The sequence below is a fragment of the Peromyscus maniculatus genome, chromosome 8, assembly GCF_049852395.1.
Source record: "Peromyscus maniculatus bairdii isolate BWxNUB_F1_BW_parent chromosome 8, HU_Pman_BW_mat_3.1, whole genome shotgun sequence".
NCBI lineage: Eukaryota > Metazoa > Chordata > Mammalia > Rodentia > Cricetidae > Peromyscus > Peromyscus maniculatus.
In genome coordinates, this window is record NC_134859.1 from 10,593,143 (window position 1) to 10,611,277 (window position 18,135).

The 18,135-nt window shown below is 48.6% G+C and overlaps 1 protein-coding gene across 1 annotated transcript in view; it reads right to left on the minus strand.

The window, feature by feature from the left end:
* Nucleotides 1–17,730, minus strand: part of C8H16orf96 (chromosome 8 C16orf96 homolog) — a 28,721-nt gene extending 10,991 nt beyond the window's left edge. The window contains exons 1-7 of the mRNA XM_042283598.2: nt 16,714–17,730; nt 5,762–5,866; nt 3,807–3,887; nt 3,559–3,645; nt 2,042–3,485; nt 1,407–1,492; nt 1,006–1,116 (exon numbers count right to left, since the gene is read on the minus strand). Of these exons, the coding sequence (XP_042139532.1) occupies nt 1,006–1,116; nt 1,407–1,492; nt 2,042–3,485; nt 3,559–3,645; nt 3,807–3,887; nt 5,762–5,866; nt 16,714–17,133 (2,334 nt within the window). The 5' untranslated portion in view covers nt 17,134–17,730. The remainder of the gene's footprint in view (nt 1–1,005; nt 1,117–1,406; nt 1,493–2,041; nt 3,486–3,558; nt 3,646–3,806; nt 3,888–5,761; nt 5,867–16,713) is intronic.
* Between the last annotated feature and the right edge of the window lie 405 nt (nt 17,731–18,135).

Here is an 18,135-nt window from a genome sequence, read left to right on the forward strand (position 1 = left end):
AGAGGTCATGCTCACGGACGACTGGGACAGAAGAGAAGCCACATGAGACTAGGGACAAACTAACCCTTGTCAGTGGTGTCACCAGAGGCCATCCCAAGGCACACACACTGGTGCTGGCCATTTCGTTTCCTGGATGTTTCAGGCCAGTTCACGTCACCTAACCTACAGTGGGGCCCGAGTGTACTCTGATATCAGCAGGCCATACACTGTGCTCAAGAATTAGAGGGAAACCCTTAATTCCTATCATATAATTTCATGAAATCCCCTATCAGACCTGGCCTGTCTCCACCTAATAAATATCTCCCATGCCAGGCGATGGTGGTGCACATCTTTAATCCTAGCACTTGGGAGGCAGAGGCAGGAGGCTCTCTGTGAGTTCAAGGCCAGCCTGGTCTACAGAGCAGGTTCCAGGACAGACACAGCTGTTACACAGAGAAACCCTTTATGTGTGGGGGATTTAAAAAAAAGATTCATGTGTATGATGTTTTACTTGCATGTTTGTGTGGGCACCACATATATGCCTGGTGCTCATGGAATCCAGAAGAGGGCATTAAATGCCCTGGAACTGGAATTACAGATAATTTTAAGCTGCCATGTGGGGGCTGGGAATGAAACCCAGGTCCTCTGCAAAAGCAGCCAGTGTTCTTAGCTGCTGAACCATTTCTCCAGCCCCTGGGATTACTTTTTTATTTTATTTATTTACTTATTTATTTATTTAGTTTCTTGAGACAGGGTTTCCCTGTGTAGCCCTGGCTGTCCTGGATCTCACTCTATAGCCCAGGCTGTCCTCGAACTCACAGAGATCCACCTGCCTCTGCCTCCCTAGTGCTGGGATTAAAGGCATGCGCCACCACTGCCCGGCTAATTGAAGTGTAATTTATGCAGAATAAAATGTCATCTGTTTCCCTTCATTTAGTGGACCCTTCTATAAACCCTTTGGGGAGAGTCTCATGGTCCCAAGGGGAATTCTCCTGTGCCTCCCTCTTGATCCTCAGACCTCCGGACCTTGAAGTCATCCATGCGAATCTGGAGCTTTTCCACTATCCTGTCCAGCACCACGTAGTTACTCTTCATTTTATCTATCTGGTGGCCCCAAACTCTCTCAAGTTCTTCTTCCTAAATGGGAGAGACAATGACAGCTAAGGCCTCTGTTTCTGATGTTGCCAAAATGGAACGGACCCTGAGGTCAAGAAGAGATGCCAGGTCTGCGCACACCAGTCTGGCTTCTGAAAGCACATGAAATACTGACTGACAGGGACAACATGGACTCTGCTTGGATGCAGCTGATAGACCACCCCACTCACTTCCACAGAGCTTGACTGGGAGGGTGATAGTCAAGAGGCTGGTCCCTAGCTCCAGCCAAACCCCCATCTTCTCAAAAGCTCCTCTCTGACCATGACACTAACCTGTAGCCTGGCTTTCTGGAGGTTACAAATCTTTTCCTCCAGGACATTCACTACATTACCAAGCTTTCCAGAGCTTCCCATGTTAGCTGAAAGTGAAAAGAGGAAGTGACTGTTAGAAGGAATGATGGGGTGATGGAAGAGCTCCCACACTTGTGCCGTGTCCCAAAGAGATAAAGTGAACCTGGGGGTGGCTTGAAGAGGATGGTAAATGATCTGATGCAGTTTTTAAAATCTTCACAAAAGAACATATGAACCAGGCATGGTGGCGCACACCTTTAATCCCAGCACTTAGGAAACAGAGCCAGACAGATCTCTGTGAGTTCGAAGCTAGCCTGGTCTACATAATGAGTTCCAGGACAGCCAGAGCTATGTCTTTAAAAAAAAATAAAAATAAATAAAAATAAAAAAAAAAGCTAAGCGTGGTGCTGTATACTTGTAATTATAGCGCTCAGCAAATGGGGGCAGGGGGATGAAAAGTTCAAGATAAAACGAATGAATTATTAAGAGGCTTAAGCCAAAGTATGGGCTTTGTTTGGTTAACATTTGAATGCAGACCTCGTTGAGGGAGCCTAAGGAGCCAGACTACAGGGAGGACCTGAGCCTCTGCTGCCCTCCCCATGGTTGGCCAGGCCTACCTAGGTAATTTAGGCGCTGGTTCAGGTTGGTTGACAGATAGGCAACCTCTTCTTTCAGGGAGTCATGCCTGACAGGAATCTGGGCTATATGGCTCATGGAGTACTGGACAGCCTTCTTCTTCTCTTCAGGACTCACAGCCTGCATGGCGCTAATCATGGCCTGGGACAGGACTGATTTGGTTCTGGTGGGTTGAATGGCTGGTGTGAAGTCTTCAGGTAAGTCTTCCAGCTCATCATCACTGAAGGGAAGGAAGCTGGTGGCCCCACGGCTAAGTCCTGCCCCCAGGGAATCTGCAAAGGCCCCTAAAGGCCCTGCTGCTGCCATGGTTGAGGCTAAAGAAGCCATTTTGGTTGCGGGAACATCTTTGACTGCCTTGGCAGCCACTTTGGCTGCCTGGGCAGCTGTGTTTGCTGCAGCTGCATAAGCTGCAGCAGTTGCTACAGCTACGGCAACGGCCGATCTCAGCTTCTTAATGTTTAATGAGTCCTTCGTGTGCGCTGCTGCGGTCTTGTCCTTCCCGGTCCTATCTTTGTGGACCATCTCCTTGGGAGCTCTGTCTTGGGGAGCCACATCTTTAGAGGCTCTGTGCTTGGGAGCTCTGTCCTTGGGGGCTCTTCGCTGAGGCGTCCTCTCCTTGGGAATCTTATCCTGGGGAGCCTCTTCCTTGGGAATCTCCTCCTGGGGACCCCCTTCCTTGGGAATCTCCTCCTGGGGAGCCTCTTCCTTAGGAATCCCATACTGGGGAGCCTCTTCCTTAGGAATCCCATACTGGGGAGCCTCTTCCTTGGGAATCCCATACTGGGGAGCCTCTTCCTTGGGAATCTCCTCCTGGGGAGCCTCTTCCTTGGGAATCCCATCCTGGGGAGCCTCTTCCTTAGGGATCTCTTCCTGAGACTCCTCAATGTACTCATATTGATAGTCAATTTCTTGAAGATCTGAAAGCCGGTGGGTTCCTGCTCTAGGACCTGGGTGTTGTGGCAGTGGCTGAGGCCATGATGATCCAACTTCCATGGCTGGGAAAGGAGCCCTGTACATCTGGCCTGGAGGGCCAAATGGACCTAGACTAGGCTGGAAGGTACCCATAGGCCAAGCGTTAGCCCCAGGCAAGCCTCTTGGTGGTAAGGGCCATGCCCCTGGGGCAGCCAGTCCAGGTCTAGACCAAGGGGCTTGGATGAAACCAGGCCTCCCACTAGGCCCTGGTACATTCCCAGGCCCAAATGCAGACCCAGTGACAAACTGAGACATGGAGGCCTGAGCCTGCTCTGGCCCCTGAGGGCCTCTAAACTCAAGGGCCTGAGCGAGCTCCTCCTCCTCAAGGGCTCTTGCAGCTTCAAAATGCACTACTGTCTGAAAAGGGATGGCACTCTGTTCCAAGACAGTCTCTGGAATGGAGGACAAGCTCTGCCATGCGTTGGACATATCCAGTTCCGGCTTAGAAGGTGCCTGCAGGGGAGGGGCTGAGTTGACTGTCTGGTCTCATGATACCTTTACCCACTCCTCCTCCTCCATCACTCACCTGAGTGAACATGGCCTCATGGAGGCCACTCCAGAGCACCATGTCCTCAGATTGGGGGACAGAGCGAAGCCTTTCCTGGAGGGTAATCTATGCAGGGGGATGGAGAATGAGGGTGAGCCAGGGTAGGGCTAGGGTGGCTGTTGATGGCATAGGTCTGCTCTTCTGACCCCTTTCCAGACTCTGCTGTTCTTCACACCCATTCCAGCTCCCACTGCCCAGGGCAAGAGACCAGAATCCCAGGATCTCACCACTTCCCGCTGCAGGGCACCCAACTTCCGGTTCTGTATTTTCAAATCTTCACAAACAAGCTCCATTCTTTCTGGGTTTACCTGTCCAGGAAGCCTAATCTGAGGCTGGGGTACAGGTTCTGGTCCCAGCCTGGCTGCTTCTCAACATATTAGGTGACTGAGTTTGGAATGAAAGAATGGAATTTTCCAAGAAAGAAAAAGGGTTCCACAGATTAAAGAAAAAGTTTGGGAAGTGCCAGGCTAAAAACATTCAAGTCTCTGAGCTTTTCAGAACACTGAATGTGTTGAACATTAAAAGATCTTATCTGTGCAGTGATGGCGCAGGCCTTTAATCCCAGCACTTGGGAGGCAGAGGCAGGTGGATCTCTATGAGTTCGAGGCCAGCCTGGTCTATAAAGTGAGTTCTAGGACAGGCTCAAAAAGCTACACAGAGAAACCCTGTCTTGAACCCCCTACTCCAAAAAAAAAAAAAAAAAAAGAAAAAAAAAAAAAGAAAGAAAGAAAGGAAGAAAAGAAAAAAGAAAGAAAAACCAACCAACAACAACAAAAAAGAATCTTCATGAGAAAAGTTGGCAGTGTAGCTCAGTTGATAAAGTACTTGCTTAGCATATATGAGACCCAAGGTTTATCCCCAGTGCTGCATAAAACCAGGAGTGATTATGCATGCTTGTAATCCTAGCACTGTGCTGTGGAGCAGGAAGGCTGGAAGGCCTAAGTCATTCTCTGCCCCCTCGTCGGGCTGGAGGCCAGGCTGGGCTGTTAGAGACCTGTCACAGAGCAGATGAAAATGAGACAGAAAAACAAATCTGCAAGAGAAAATGCCTCCTTCAGATCCCACTGTAAGACCTTTGCTCATTTGGTGATCAATGGGAAGGGCCCAGCCCAAGGTAGGTGGTGCCATCCCTGGGCTTCTGGTCCTGGGTTCTATAAGAAGGTGGGCTGAGCGGGCCATGGGAAGTGATCAGTAAGCAGCACCCCTCCTTGGCATCAGCTCCTGCCTACAGGATCCTGCCGTTTGAGCTCCTGTCCTGACTTCCTTCAGTGCTGAACAGCAATGCTGAAATGCAAGCCTAGTAAATAATAAAACCTTTCCCTCCCAACTTGCTGTGTGGTCATGGTGTTTGGTCACAGCAATAGAAATCTTAACTAGGACACTACCATTTCAAGGTCCTGCTTCCTGACCCAGCCCCAGATCATTCTGACACTCAAATGCCACATTAAGCCACACTGCTTGGGGGTAAAATGACTTGACCTTGGCTGCTTTGCTGGCCTGGAGGTGAACACCTGCCTCCTGACTCCAGCTCCATGGCACCAGCCCTGGGCTGGATGGAGGCTGCTGTCTCTTGCTCCAGGGATTCTGTGCCGTTCCATGGTTGGCTAGGCCGTGTTCAGGCTGATGACTTGGAGTTACAGAAAGAGTTTGTGTGTCCGTGCTCCGTTTTTTCCTGCTTTTTAGTGTGGTTAATGCTTTCAATGAGGAGAGAGCTGGTGACGCTGAATTCTGGAGTTGCCAACTCTTGGACAACTCTAAACCTCCCAGCACATACAAAGTGGCTCACAACCATCTGTATCTCCAGTTTCAGGGGATCTGATACCTTCTTCTGGCCTCTGCAGGCACCAGACATGCAGGCAGGTAAAACACCCATACATATAAAATTAAAAAATAAAACATGTGTGAAGCAAATTAGAAAGTAAAACAATGAATTCTATGATTTATCCTAAGTCGAGATGAACTGGGTCTCTGTTACTGATAAGTGATGCTTAAGGAAGGAGAGTGAAGAATGTGGGGGGCACAGAAAGTTTGGGGACAGGACAAATGGCTAGGGTGGGTTAACCCCTTCGCTTCCCTTTATGGTCACATTCTCTAAGAACAGGCCTTCTAGAATTTTCCTTACTGCCTTAGCCCCTGGTCTAACCAGCATGGCAACAAAGGGTAAGGGTCGAGAGATGGCTACCTTTCCAAATATATACTTCATCAGGTCCACGTCCTTCTGCAGGGTCTCAACAGTGTTCTTGAGTGCATGAAGGTCAGTGAGCAAGTCCTGCAAAGTCTTCATAAACTGCACAGGGAGAAAAGGGGGAGACCCTGGAATCAGCTGGGACAGGACTAAGTCAGATCAGAAGCTCTTGCTGACAGCCATCTATGGGATCCTCTCGGTTCTCGGAAGGCTTAAGATGGATGTACCCACAAACCAGTGTGCGTGTGCGTGCGTGCGTGCGTGCGTGCGTGCGTGCACGTGTGCGCGTGTGCGTGTGTGTGATGGGTATGGCCATGATGGTCTTGAGAGGAACAGCACAAGCAGGCCCCACACGGGAGCCCTTGGAGGATCAGAAGCAGGGGAGCTGGGACTAGATTTCCATATTTACTTATTTTAATTAAAAATGACCTATTGACTGTTTAGCTGGCTTTTAGAGGCACAGTCTCTGTACACCCCAGGCTGGCCTGGAACTTACTATGCAGCCCACACCAACCTAGAATTCTCCTGCCTCTGCCTCCCAAGTCCTGTGAATTCACATTTTTCTTTCTTTCTTTTTTTGTTTTATTTATTTATTTATTTATTTATTTATTTATTTATTTATTTATTTATTTATTTATTTGAGACAGGGTTTCTCTGTGTAGCTTTGCGCCTTTCCTGGGACTCACTTGGTAGCCCAGGTTGGCCTCAAACTCACAGAGATCCACCTGGCTCTGCCTCCCGAGTGCTGGCATTAAAGGTGTGCGCCACCACTGCCCAGCCGAATTCACATTTTTCAAAGATCTCTCTGACAACATGCACAGACTGACTGGTTGGTGGCAGAGGACGTTGGGGACTAGCAAGGTAACCTCTGGGATGGAACTCATGTTTGCACTGGTGGGATCATGACTCAGCTCACAATGATTGGGACTTTTTAGGTATTGATTCATTTGCCCACTATGAAATGGCTGTGAAGGGAAAGTGATTATGTGTATAGATGCCCCAATGTATAACTAACATTCAGCAAACAGCAAAATGCCACAAGCCAGTACCTATGGTTATATGCAGGGCAAATGTATGGAATTTTCCATTAAAAGGTGGAGAGTGAGCCAGGCGGTGGTGGCCCACACCTTTAATCTCAGAACTCAGGAGAAAGAGGCAGGTGGATCTCTGTGAGACCAGCCTGGTCTACAGAATTCTGGGACAGTCAGGGTAACATAGAGAAAGCCTGTTTGGAGGGGGAAAAAGAAAGGAAGGAAGGAAGGAAGGAAGGAAGGAAGGAAGGAAGGAAGGAAGGAAGGAAGGAAGGAAGGAAGGAAGGAAAACCCAGGTACATACTGTCTAAAGCACACTTTTATGGTGTGCTCATGCATGCAGGTACATATCTGTGTGTAGCCCAGCGGTTGTCCTGGGTGTTGTTCCTCAGGTACTATCCATCTTATTTTTTGAACCAGGCCTCCTTGATTAGTCTAGGTTGAGTGGCCAGCAGGTCCTCCTGACTCTGCATCTGGCACTGGGATTCCATGCACAAAACGCCATGTCTTTCTCTTCTTGTGCTTCTTTCGTTCAGCCAAGATCACTGCCTTTCTTCCCCCAACCCTACTCTCTTTCTTCGAGATACAGTCTTGTTATGTAGTCCAGGCTGGCCTGAAACTTGAAGTCCTTTGCCTCAGCCTCAGCCTCAGGAATGCTGAATTTCCAGGGGTGAGACATATTTCAAACTCAAAGTCATAAATAAGTTGAAAATAAAAGAACAGAAAAAGATACTCTCTGAAAGCAGTAACCTAGAGAAGTCTAGAGGGGTGTGCCAGCACCAGACACGTTGGCACTTACCGGCTGCAGGAGCAGCGTTCACAGAGGCATTTACTGGGGCTGACGTGACTACATCACTAAACAAATATCTCAGTGCAGTGGCTTAACTTTCTGTCTTAAGACACTGAGACAGCTGGTAGTGATGGTTCATGACCATAATCCTCAAAATCTGGAGGGAGAGGAAGAAGGATCAGGAGAAAAAGGTCATCCTCAGCTACATAACAAGTTTGAGACCAGCCTGGGCTACACAAGACAGTCTCAAAATTAGCTAGCTGCTGGTCATGGTGGTGCATACATAGAAAGACCCTGTCTCAATAAAACAAACAGCCAGGCGGTGGTGGCGCACACCTTTAATCCCGGTGCTCAGGAGGCAGAGGCAGGTGGATCTCTGTGAGTTCCAGGCCAGCCCGGTCTACAGAGCGAGCATTTGCAGATGACATTATCTTCCACTTAAAAAGTACTAAGGTGGGGCTGGAGAATACTTCAGTGCTCAAGAGTACTTGTTACTCTTGCAGAGAACCTGGGTTCAGTTCCCTGGACCCATATGGTGATTCACAACCATCCTTAACTCCACTTCCAGGGAACACACTCTTCTGACCTCTACTGGTACCACCCAAGTCTGTGGTGGGATTAAAAGGTGAGTCACTATGCTCAGCTCAGCCAAAACAATTTTAAAGAGCCACATAGGAGATCTTGTACTTCCAGATTTCAAACATTACTGTAAGACGAAAGCAGTGGTACAGTTATGTGGTGCCGGGGTCCCAGCTGGGGTTCAAAGCACAGTGCCCTGGCTTCTATCCCCAATACGGCAAAAAAGAAAAAAGAAGTGTGGGATTGATGTGAGGACAGATGTACAGATCAATGGAGCAATATCGACAGCCTAGAAATAAACTGACAAGTTCACATACTAATTAGTAAAAATTTATTGACTTTATGTGTATGAATCTGTTGTCTGTATGTATGTCTGTGCACCACATGTGTGCCTCACAAAGGCCAGAAGAGAGCATCAGCTCCCTAGGACTACAGTTATATATAGACGGTTGTGAGCTACCATGTGGGTGCTGGGAATTGAGCCTGGGTCCATTGGAATAGCAGCCAGTACTCTTCATTTTTAACCCTTAACCAAATTTTTTTAAAAAGATTTATTTATTTGTTATGTATACAGTGTTCTGCTTGCATGTGTCCCTGCAGGTCAGAAGAGGGCACCAGATCTCATTACAGATGGTTGTGAGCCACCATGTGGTTGCTGGGAATTGAACTCAGGACCTCTGGAAGAACAGTCAGTGCTCTTAACCTCTGAGCCATCTCTCCAGCCCTTTTTTTTTTGGGGGGGGGGTTTCAAGACAGAGTTTCTCTGTGTAGTTTTGGTGCCTGTCCTGGATCTCACTCTGTAGACCAGGCTGGCCTCAAACTCACAGAGATCCGCCTGGCTCTGCGTCCTGAGTGCTGGGATTAAAGGCGTACGCCACTGCCACCCATCTTCCTTGACCAATTTTTAACACAAGCACCAAGATGATTCAGTGAGGGAAACAATCATTTGTTTAACAAATGGTGCCAGGATAATTACATGTAAAAGTTGTCTCATATGGTGGCTTGTGTCTATAGTCCCCGCTACTTGGGAGACAGAGCCTAGGAGTTTGAAGCCAGTTCAAGGTCTTTAAAAAAAGAAAAAAATGGGAGTGGGGTGTGCTAGAGAGATAGCTCAGCAGTTAAGGGTACTTGGTACTTTCTAGAGGAACTGAGTTCAGTTCCCAGCACCCAAGTAACTCCAGAGGCTCTAACGCCCTCTTCTGGCCTCCAAGGGCAAATGCACTCACTTGCACATACACACAGACATAAATGCACACAACATAATTACAAACAAAAATAAAAACAAATATTTTTGGAGGTAGAGTCTTTCTATGTGGCCCTAGCTGTCCTGGAACTCAATAAGTAGACCAGGCTAGCCTCAAACTCACAGAGATTTGCCTGCCTCTGCAGCTGAGTATTGGGATTAGAGGTATGCACCACCACACCTGGCTAAAAATAACTCTTTTTAAAGAACCTGCAGAAACTTGTTCATCAATGTTCATAACAGCACTAGCAATACTAGCCTGAAATGATACAAACCCAAATGTCCATCAGCTGACAAATCAAATGTAGCATATGCACAGAAACACAATATTACTTGGCCATAAAATAACAAGGTATTGGTAAATGATTTGGCATAGAGGTTAACCTGTGAAACCTTGCAATAAAATGAAATGCTGGAAGCCCAAGGGGGTAGGAGTGGGGAGTGACTGCCAATCATTAAGGAATTTCTTCTGGGGCTCTTGATAATGTCCTAAAATTCGATCGCAGGAGTCACACAATTTTGTGAATGCACTACAGCAAATCAATATTGGAATACTCGAGCTTGCACCCCGTCCCCACAAATGCCAATGAGCAGAGACAAGAATTGAATCTGGGAGTGGTGCTCTGTTTGAAGAGCAGGTGATCCGAGAAAACAGTGATTTACCGTCCTAAAAAAGCTGCCTCTTGCCTGGCTCTAGCCAGTAGGCTGCAGGAGGAGGCCAAAGGCCGTCATCTTGTCCCTCTGCTTAGGTCGTCAGACCTGTGATGCTTGTGTCTCTGCTGTAACCATTCCTTGAAATTTTCATTTTCTGGAAACTGAGTCTAGTCCTTGTCTGCTAGTGCCAACCCTGTGTTCTTCCAGGCCCCACCTAGACCGGAGAGCTAACTCAGGACAAGCAAGCCAGTAACTGTGTGTATGCTAAGCTCTTCACAGCATGTGTGCGGATGCCATCCTAGAAGATGGAATACAAAAATGCCCTATTTGCCCCACCCCCCACTCACACACTTCATATGTATGAACCACACACACTTCCATACATGAATTCTCCAGTCATGTGAAATATTTTAACAAAGTAGTAAAATTCCGGCATTATTATTTCTGTTTTGTTTTGTTTTGATGACAGGGTCTCACTATTTAGCTCTGGCTGGCTGTCCTGGAACCTGCTCTATAGACCAGGCTGGCCTTGAACTCACAGAGCTCCACCTGCCTCTGCCTCCCAAGTGTTAGGATCAAAGGCTGCACCACCATACCCAGCAATTTTTTCCAACATTTTTATTTTAGAAACATCATAACATACTCTATCATACTGTTACTGCTAGCCTGGAGGTGGTAGTGCACACCTTTAATCCCAGCACTCAGGAGGCAGAGGCAGGTTGATCTTTGTGAGGAGGCCAGTCTGGTCTATGGAGAGAGTTCCAGAAAAGCCAGGACTACACAGAGAGACCCTGTCTTGAAAAACCAGAGTCACTGCTAACTCTGTTGAAAGTGAGAATGAGATGATTGGATGAGTTTTTAAGTCCTCGTCTACTGTGGTGGGAAAGTGTTCTTCCGAAAGACCTGTGTGTGATATGTAGGACCCACTGTCCATTGGTGATTCCTCTCCCCTGTCTCCCTTTGAGCCACTCAGGGACCAAACACCTTGAGCAGGAATAACTTCCCTCCACAAACACAGCTAAGCAAGCACTAGGTAGGGCCGCACGTGAAATCCCAGCACCGGGAGGCAGGGGGATCACGAAGTCAAGATCATCCTCCACTACAAGGTAAGTTTGAGGCAGCCTTGGCTGTATGAGACCTCATCTCAAAAACAAACAATAAGCACCCCCCCATCCCCCCCAAAAAGATATCTGGAAAGATGGACGAATGTTTGGGCTGCCCCGTAAGTGAAGGCAGCAGGGTAAAGTAGGGCTGTGTTCAGGGACCCAGCTGCTGCCTCATGTGCCTGGGATGTGCCCTGGATCCAGGAGAACAGGAGCCTTAGAGGAAGGGCCAATGTCTTCCTCTGCCCGAAGCACTCAGGCCACAGACTGGACTGAGATGGAGCTGAGCTCACAGCGAAGTAAGTCCAGAAGCTAACCAGCCCAGAGCAGACAGAGAAGCTGGGCTTGTCCAAACTGACTGCTCCCTCTCCCTTTAAGAGGCACACCAAGGGGCGATCCCACACAGGCTGACACAGCCATATCCAGACGATCCCACACAGGCTGACTCAGCCATATCCAGAGCTGTGAAGTGGGAATGACATCCCTCCAAAGGAAACCGAAGAGTGGAAAAGTACTTCGCAATACTGTGGGAAGGTTGATAACAGAGTCCAAAGTGTTTGTTACTATTCCCACAGCAGCTCTGACCCTTTCTCTAAAATCAACACCTGTAAGCAACATTACACAACCCAAATCAAAGTTAATTGTAATGTCTTTTTTTTTTTTTTTTTTTGGTTGTTCAGACAGGGTTTCTCTGGCTGTCCTGGAACTCACTTTGTAGATCAGGCTGGCCTTGAACTCACTGAGATCCGCCTGCCTCTGCCTCACAAGTGCTGGGATTAAAGTTGTGGTGGTGCACGCCTTTAATCCCAGCTGGAACAATCTTAATAACAAAGAGCTAATGTCATTCTTAATTTTCTCTTATGAAGCCAGGTGCCAGAGTCATTCATTAAGAAAAACCAAGGTTTCAATCAGACAGGGACCAACAAAGGCAGCTTTTGGGAGATGAGTCTGGCGGGGTGGGGGTGGGGTGGGGTGGTGTCAGGGAGAGGCCTGCAATTTGGGGAAAGCCTGCTAGAGGGCGCTGGTGCACAGGTACCGGGGTGAGGGCCGCGGCTGGCTGTGCTGGTGACAGGCTGGGTTACAGTCTGGAAAGGATGGCTGAGGCTTTCTCTCCCTCCCTCCCCTTCTCCCTTCATCTTTCCTTTCCTTCCTCCCCCTCTTCCTGAGAAAAGGGTCTGGCTATCTAGCTACAGCTGGCCTGGAACCTGATATGTAGACCAAACTGACCTTGAGGTAATCCTGCCTCTCCAGTTCTCCGGTTACAGGCTTGTTACTCACACCCAGCCCAGAGCCCAGGTTTCCTTTCTTTCTTCTTTTTCCTTTCTTTCTTTTTTCCTATTTTTCTTTTTTCTTTCTTTCTTTTTTCTTCCTTCTTTCTCTCCTTCTTTCCTCCTTCCTTCCTTCCTTCCTTCCTTCCTTCCTCCCTCCCTCCCTCCCTCCCTTTCTCTCTCTCTCTCTCTCTCTCTCTCTCTCTCTCTCTCTCTCTCTCTCTCTCTCTCTCTTTCTTCAAGACAGGGGTTCTCAGTGTAGCCCTGGCTGTACTGGAACTCACTCTGTAGATCAGGCTGGCTTTGAACTTAGAGATCCGCCTGCCTCTGCCTCTGAGTGCTGGGATTAAAGGCATGCGCCACCACTGCCGCGCAAGCCTAAGTTTTCTTTTCTTTCCTTTTTTTCTTTTTTCTTTTCTTTTTTTTTTTTTTTGGTTTTTCTAGACAGGATTTTTCTGTGTAGCTTTGTGCCTTTCCTGGAACTCACTTGGTAGCCCAGGCTGGCCTCGAACTCATGGAGATCCACCTGCCTCTGCCTCCGAGTACTGGGATTAAAAGCGTGCGCCACCACTGGCGCACAAGCCTAGGTTTTCTAATCCAACAGTCCTCACCTGTGTCAGTGGGCAACTGCTGGTACCTGGAAGTGTTTCCAGTTGCCATAAGCAGGTGGTACTCCTGGTGTCTGTGGCTATTACCCAGCATCCTCCAATGCACAGCACAGCTCTAAGCCGCAAAGAACGACCCTACCCACAATGTCTATAGTACTGGAGTAGAGAAGCCCTGCAATCTAAACCTGCTTAATAATGACTTGTTGTGGGACAAACGTGCTGACCTTGGACTCTCCAAGGCCTCTTGCCCACCATGGGGCAGAAGCCCCCAAGCAGCCCAGAGAGAGGGTGTGGAAGGGTTCAATGGCGGCCGCCCTCGGCATCTGTGACGCCTGGCCTGCCTTCCTCACTGTGCACGCCCACACTCAGCTGGGCAGCCTTCACTGCTGCTGCACCAGCTACCATGGCAACCTCTGCCAGTGGGTCATTGTGGTAACCCTGGCAACCTCGACCAGGCTGGACTAGGCAACCTGCTCTATCGGCTGGGACATTCCTTACCCGTAAAACAGTCCTCTGAGGGTTTCAGTGCCAGGGCCGGACCTGTCCACGAGACCTCTCCAGAGCTGGATAGGTGATCTGCTCAGGCACTTGAGAATTCTAGAAGTCTTTATTCGCCAAGGCCAAAGACCATGGAGGCAGGCTGTGGCTAGCACTTCTGACATTGTGTCCAATGGTCCGTCCTGCCATAGGCCAGGCCATGGGACAGCCTTGTCTCCATGCCATAGGCCAGGCCATGGGACAGCCTTGTCTCCACAGTGCTGTCTTGAAGCCCCACAAAGCTGACGCTGGCCCAGGCACACCTTGCTCTGTTCTGTTCCTGCACACATAGGTATCTTTCTATCCTTTTGCATAGTTGGAGGACATTTTCTTCCTCAGAAAGAACATCCTTTCTCCGTTAGCAATCACTCTTCATGCTGCTTCTTCCTAGAAACCACAAATCTACTCTCTGGCTGTCTGGACTTGCCTCTTCTAGACACTTTATATAAATGGACTCTCACAGCTTGGCTTTTCAGCTCCCTCCCTTCAGCAGGATGAGTGACATGCCATCCTGTGTTGCTTCCATCTGGCTGTGTTGGCCGGATAGGGCTCCTGCTCCGTCCAGCACTCCACAGACCCAGGTCCCTGTGTTCCCACAGGGTCCCAGGACTTCCTGAATCACTGAGATTGTATCCACCAGTTTGCCTGATCAGTCTAAATCTCTGGATGATAATAATGATGATAAGCATAGGCAGGGCACCTAGAATCTGGCTTGTATGATTTATAGCTAGTGAGAAATCTTTTTGCTTTTTTTTTTAAAGATGGGTACTCATGTGTCTCAGACTGACCCTGAACTATATTTATCAAGGGTGACCTTGAGCCTCAGATCCTCTCCCTGCACCACTCAAGGATGCTGCCTCCACACCTGGTTTATGGGGTGCTGGGTTGGAACCCAGGCCTCATGCATGCTAGGCGGGTGCTCCATCAACTGAGCTATATCTTCAACCCCAGTTTGTGTGAATTCCAACTACAATCCTGGGATGCGGAAACATCCATCCACAGTTATCAAGCCCCACCCTTTCCCACTAGCAGAAAAGGCTGGAATTATTGCACAGACCCATGCTGTCTGCCTGCTCACTCTGCCAGGTTTCCGCTGGCTTCTCTGTTTGACCTGTAATGACCTCATATGCTCAGTTAACCTGTGTCTCCTCTTTTCCATCTGAAAACTAGAATAAGCACATGCCTCGAAGAGTTACAACAGAGCTTAAAGGTATACCAGAGGCAAAGTGTAAAACTCATGTGGTACACAGGGAGCACTCACTTCTCCTGGACAGGGAGCACTCAGTTCTCCTGGACAGGGAGTACAGGGGAAGGAAGAATAAAGAAATGGGACTGACATGAAACCCCCAAAAGTCAGGAGACAGGATATTGAGATGGTAGGGCATGTTTCCTTAACCATCTCTGCAAAGCCCCGTGTTGAAGATTTCACCCCCACAGTAGCTAGGTCAGGCCCAGCAGCCCCTCTGTGGTCGATGTCCAGTCCAGGATCTCATCTGAGACTTGCTGGGTAACTGGTGTAACTCTAATGACCCTGCCCACGTTGGAAGTGAAAGAGTCCTTCCTACACCTAAACTCCTCTCAAATTGGTGACAATTCCTCACTTCTCTCTGGCACTGGGTTTTGCTAACCATCGGGGCTCACAAACTGGTGGAGTGTGGACAGAGGTGTTCCTGGACCCAGTGCCCAGTATGGCTTCACTCCCAGTCCTGACCTGGAACCTTGCACCTGGTCCCCGCAAACATCATCCTTGCCCGGCTGGCACACACTTTTAATCCCAGCACTCCAGAGGCAGAGGTGGGCAGATCTCTGTGAGTTTGAGGCCAGTATGGTCTACAGAGAAGTTCCAAGACAGCCAGGACTGTTAAAGAGAGAAACCCTGCCTCAAAAAAACCAAAAAACTAAAAACAAAACAAACAAACTTTGTGTGTTTTATATGATGGTGTGTACACATGTGTTGTGCATACAGTGGTCAAAGGTCAACCTCGGGTGTTACCTCTTCTCCCACCCGGTCTGAGGCGGAGTCTCACTACTGCTCTGTAGGACAGGATAGCTGGCCCTTGAGTTCTGAGAATTTTCCTGTCTCTAACCCCCATCTCACTGTAACTGAGTTGGAATTGGGCCTAGAAAGATGTCTCAGCAATTAAGAGCTTTTACTATTCTTTTTTTTTTTAAGATTTATTTATTATGTATACAGAAGAGGGTGCCAGATCTCATTACAGATTGTTGTGAGCCACCATGTGGGTGCTGGGAATTGAACTCAGGACCTCTGGAAGAGCAGTCAGTGCTCTTAACCTCTGAGCCACCTCTCCAGCCCCAAGCTTTTACTATTACAGAGGTCCTAAGTTCAGTTCCCAGCACCCATGTTGGGTGGTTCATAACCAGCCGTAATTCCAGCTCTAGGGGGATCTGACACCTTCTTCCCTGCTCAAAGATTACCTTCACACATGTGTATACAAACAAACACCCAGTCAGTGTCACACACACACACACACACACACACACACACACACACACTTGAGAGAGAGACAGAGACAGAGAGAAGGAGGGAGAGAGAGAATTTAAAAAGAAAACTGGCGTTATAGCAACCGACTGCTCTGTCTTGTACATGGTTCAGGGATCTGAGCTCATCCTCATGTTTATATAGCAAACACTTTACCCCCTGAGCCATCTCCACAATCCAAATCAGCTAATTTCAATAAACAATTCACTACAGAGAAACCCTGTCTCGAAAAAACAAAAAAATAAATAAACAGTTCAGTGGTACTGACTCCATGAAGAAAAGTTTAACCTCCATCACTCTGGTGGAGTTTCAAACATCTCCATCACTCCAAAATGCAATCCCATATCCACCAAGTTACCATGCCCTGCGGCTCCTGGAAACTGCCAATCAGCCTTCTGGGTCTGTGCATTGCCTAGTCTGGATATTGCACAGCAGTGGAATCCTGTATTATGTTGTCTGTTGTGTATGGCTTCTTTCCTCAGTATGCAACTAAGGATCTTGGCTTTTGACTGACTCCAAGCTTCCACCTATTCTCACGCCATAAGTGGACCTGTCCCATCACTAGGGAAGAGAGGGAGGGGAAGATCTCTAGGAGGAAAGGCTGGGTCTCGAGCGCTTCTCCGGGACAGAGTTTACCTTTGCTATGGCTTCCTCATTGCCCTCCACTCTCTTCAGGATCTTGATCATATTCCACATTTCCTCGGCGGGCCGCTTGGCCCCTTCGCTGGCCTCCAGCAGCTGCGAAGTAGAGGGCATGGACCTTATCACAGTCACCTGACTCTCTAACTTGTGAAGACGCTCCACCACATTGTCGAAGACATTGCTGAGCCTCCTCATGGGGTTGATGATGGGCTGGGCTTCTCCTTCCCTGGGCATGAGCACCACCTGTGAGGTCTGAAGGAAATCTTCTTCCCCTGAAAGAACTTTCTTGAGCCCACCGATTTGGATGTGATCCAGGATGCCCTGGATGAGGAGATGAAGGGCCTTGAAGTTCACCACCCCACACTGTGGTATGGCTATGTTGGCCAGCTCGGCAAACGTGACCGAGAAGCTCATCCTGCCAAGGGATGGGTCGATGTGGCAAGGCTTCTGGGTGTCCTTGGGAACAAGTGGTGACTTTCAATGATCTGAACTGCTGCACAGACAGGTCCCAAGAGGCTCAGGAGGGCAAGTCATAACAGTCAGCAAGGAATGGCCTCTGTCCTTGTCAGAGCTCAGATCAGAGTCTCTGGTTGCTAGGACACCAGAGAACGTGGCTGAGCGAGCATGCTTATGAGAGCTTAGAGTGGGGTGGGTGTTCATAGGTGAGCCTCACCCAGAGGTGTTCAATTAGTATTTGATGATGCTTCAGGAGTGAAAGGCAGCCTTTCATTCAAGCCCTCTGATTATGTAGGGCTTATGACGCTAAGTGGCACACAGGGAGAGGCAGCTCACTCCTTGGAAGTCTCTGGAATCAGTACAGAATACAGTTTTCATGGAGTCATAAAGGCCCGGGTTTTAAGAAAAGAGGATGAGAAAAGAGCCTGAAGAATGAAGCCGGTTTCTGGATGTGGCCAAAGACACCTCCGCCCCACCCTAACAGCACCACTCAGGCACTTATTCCTGGAGAGAGAAGGCAAGGAGGTGAGGTCATGTTATGTCCAAGTGTTGTATGTTCCAGTAACCCAGGTGATAATGTCCCTGGAGTGTTGGGCTCCTAGGCATGGGTAACATGCTAGGCTTCATTGCCAGACGTGGTAGTGTGCACTTTTAGTGCTAGCCCTCAGGAGGCAGAGGCAGGAAGATCTTTGAGTTTGAGGCCAGCCTGGTCTACAGAGTAAGTTTTAGGACAGCCAGGGCTAAACAGACGCAGAGAAACACCGTCTTGGGAAAAAAAAGAAAAAGATGCTGAGCAGAGAGGTGGGGTTACTGTGCACAACTGGACAAAGGGGGGCGAGGGGGGGGGCGATCACATAGAGATAAACAAGGAGGTGGGTTTATGCTGTACAGATGAAGCAATGAGGCAGGTGAGCTAATCTTCAGAGAGGCAGTCTCAGTAGCGGAGCATCTTCAGGCCAT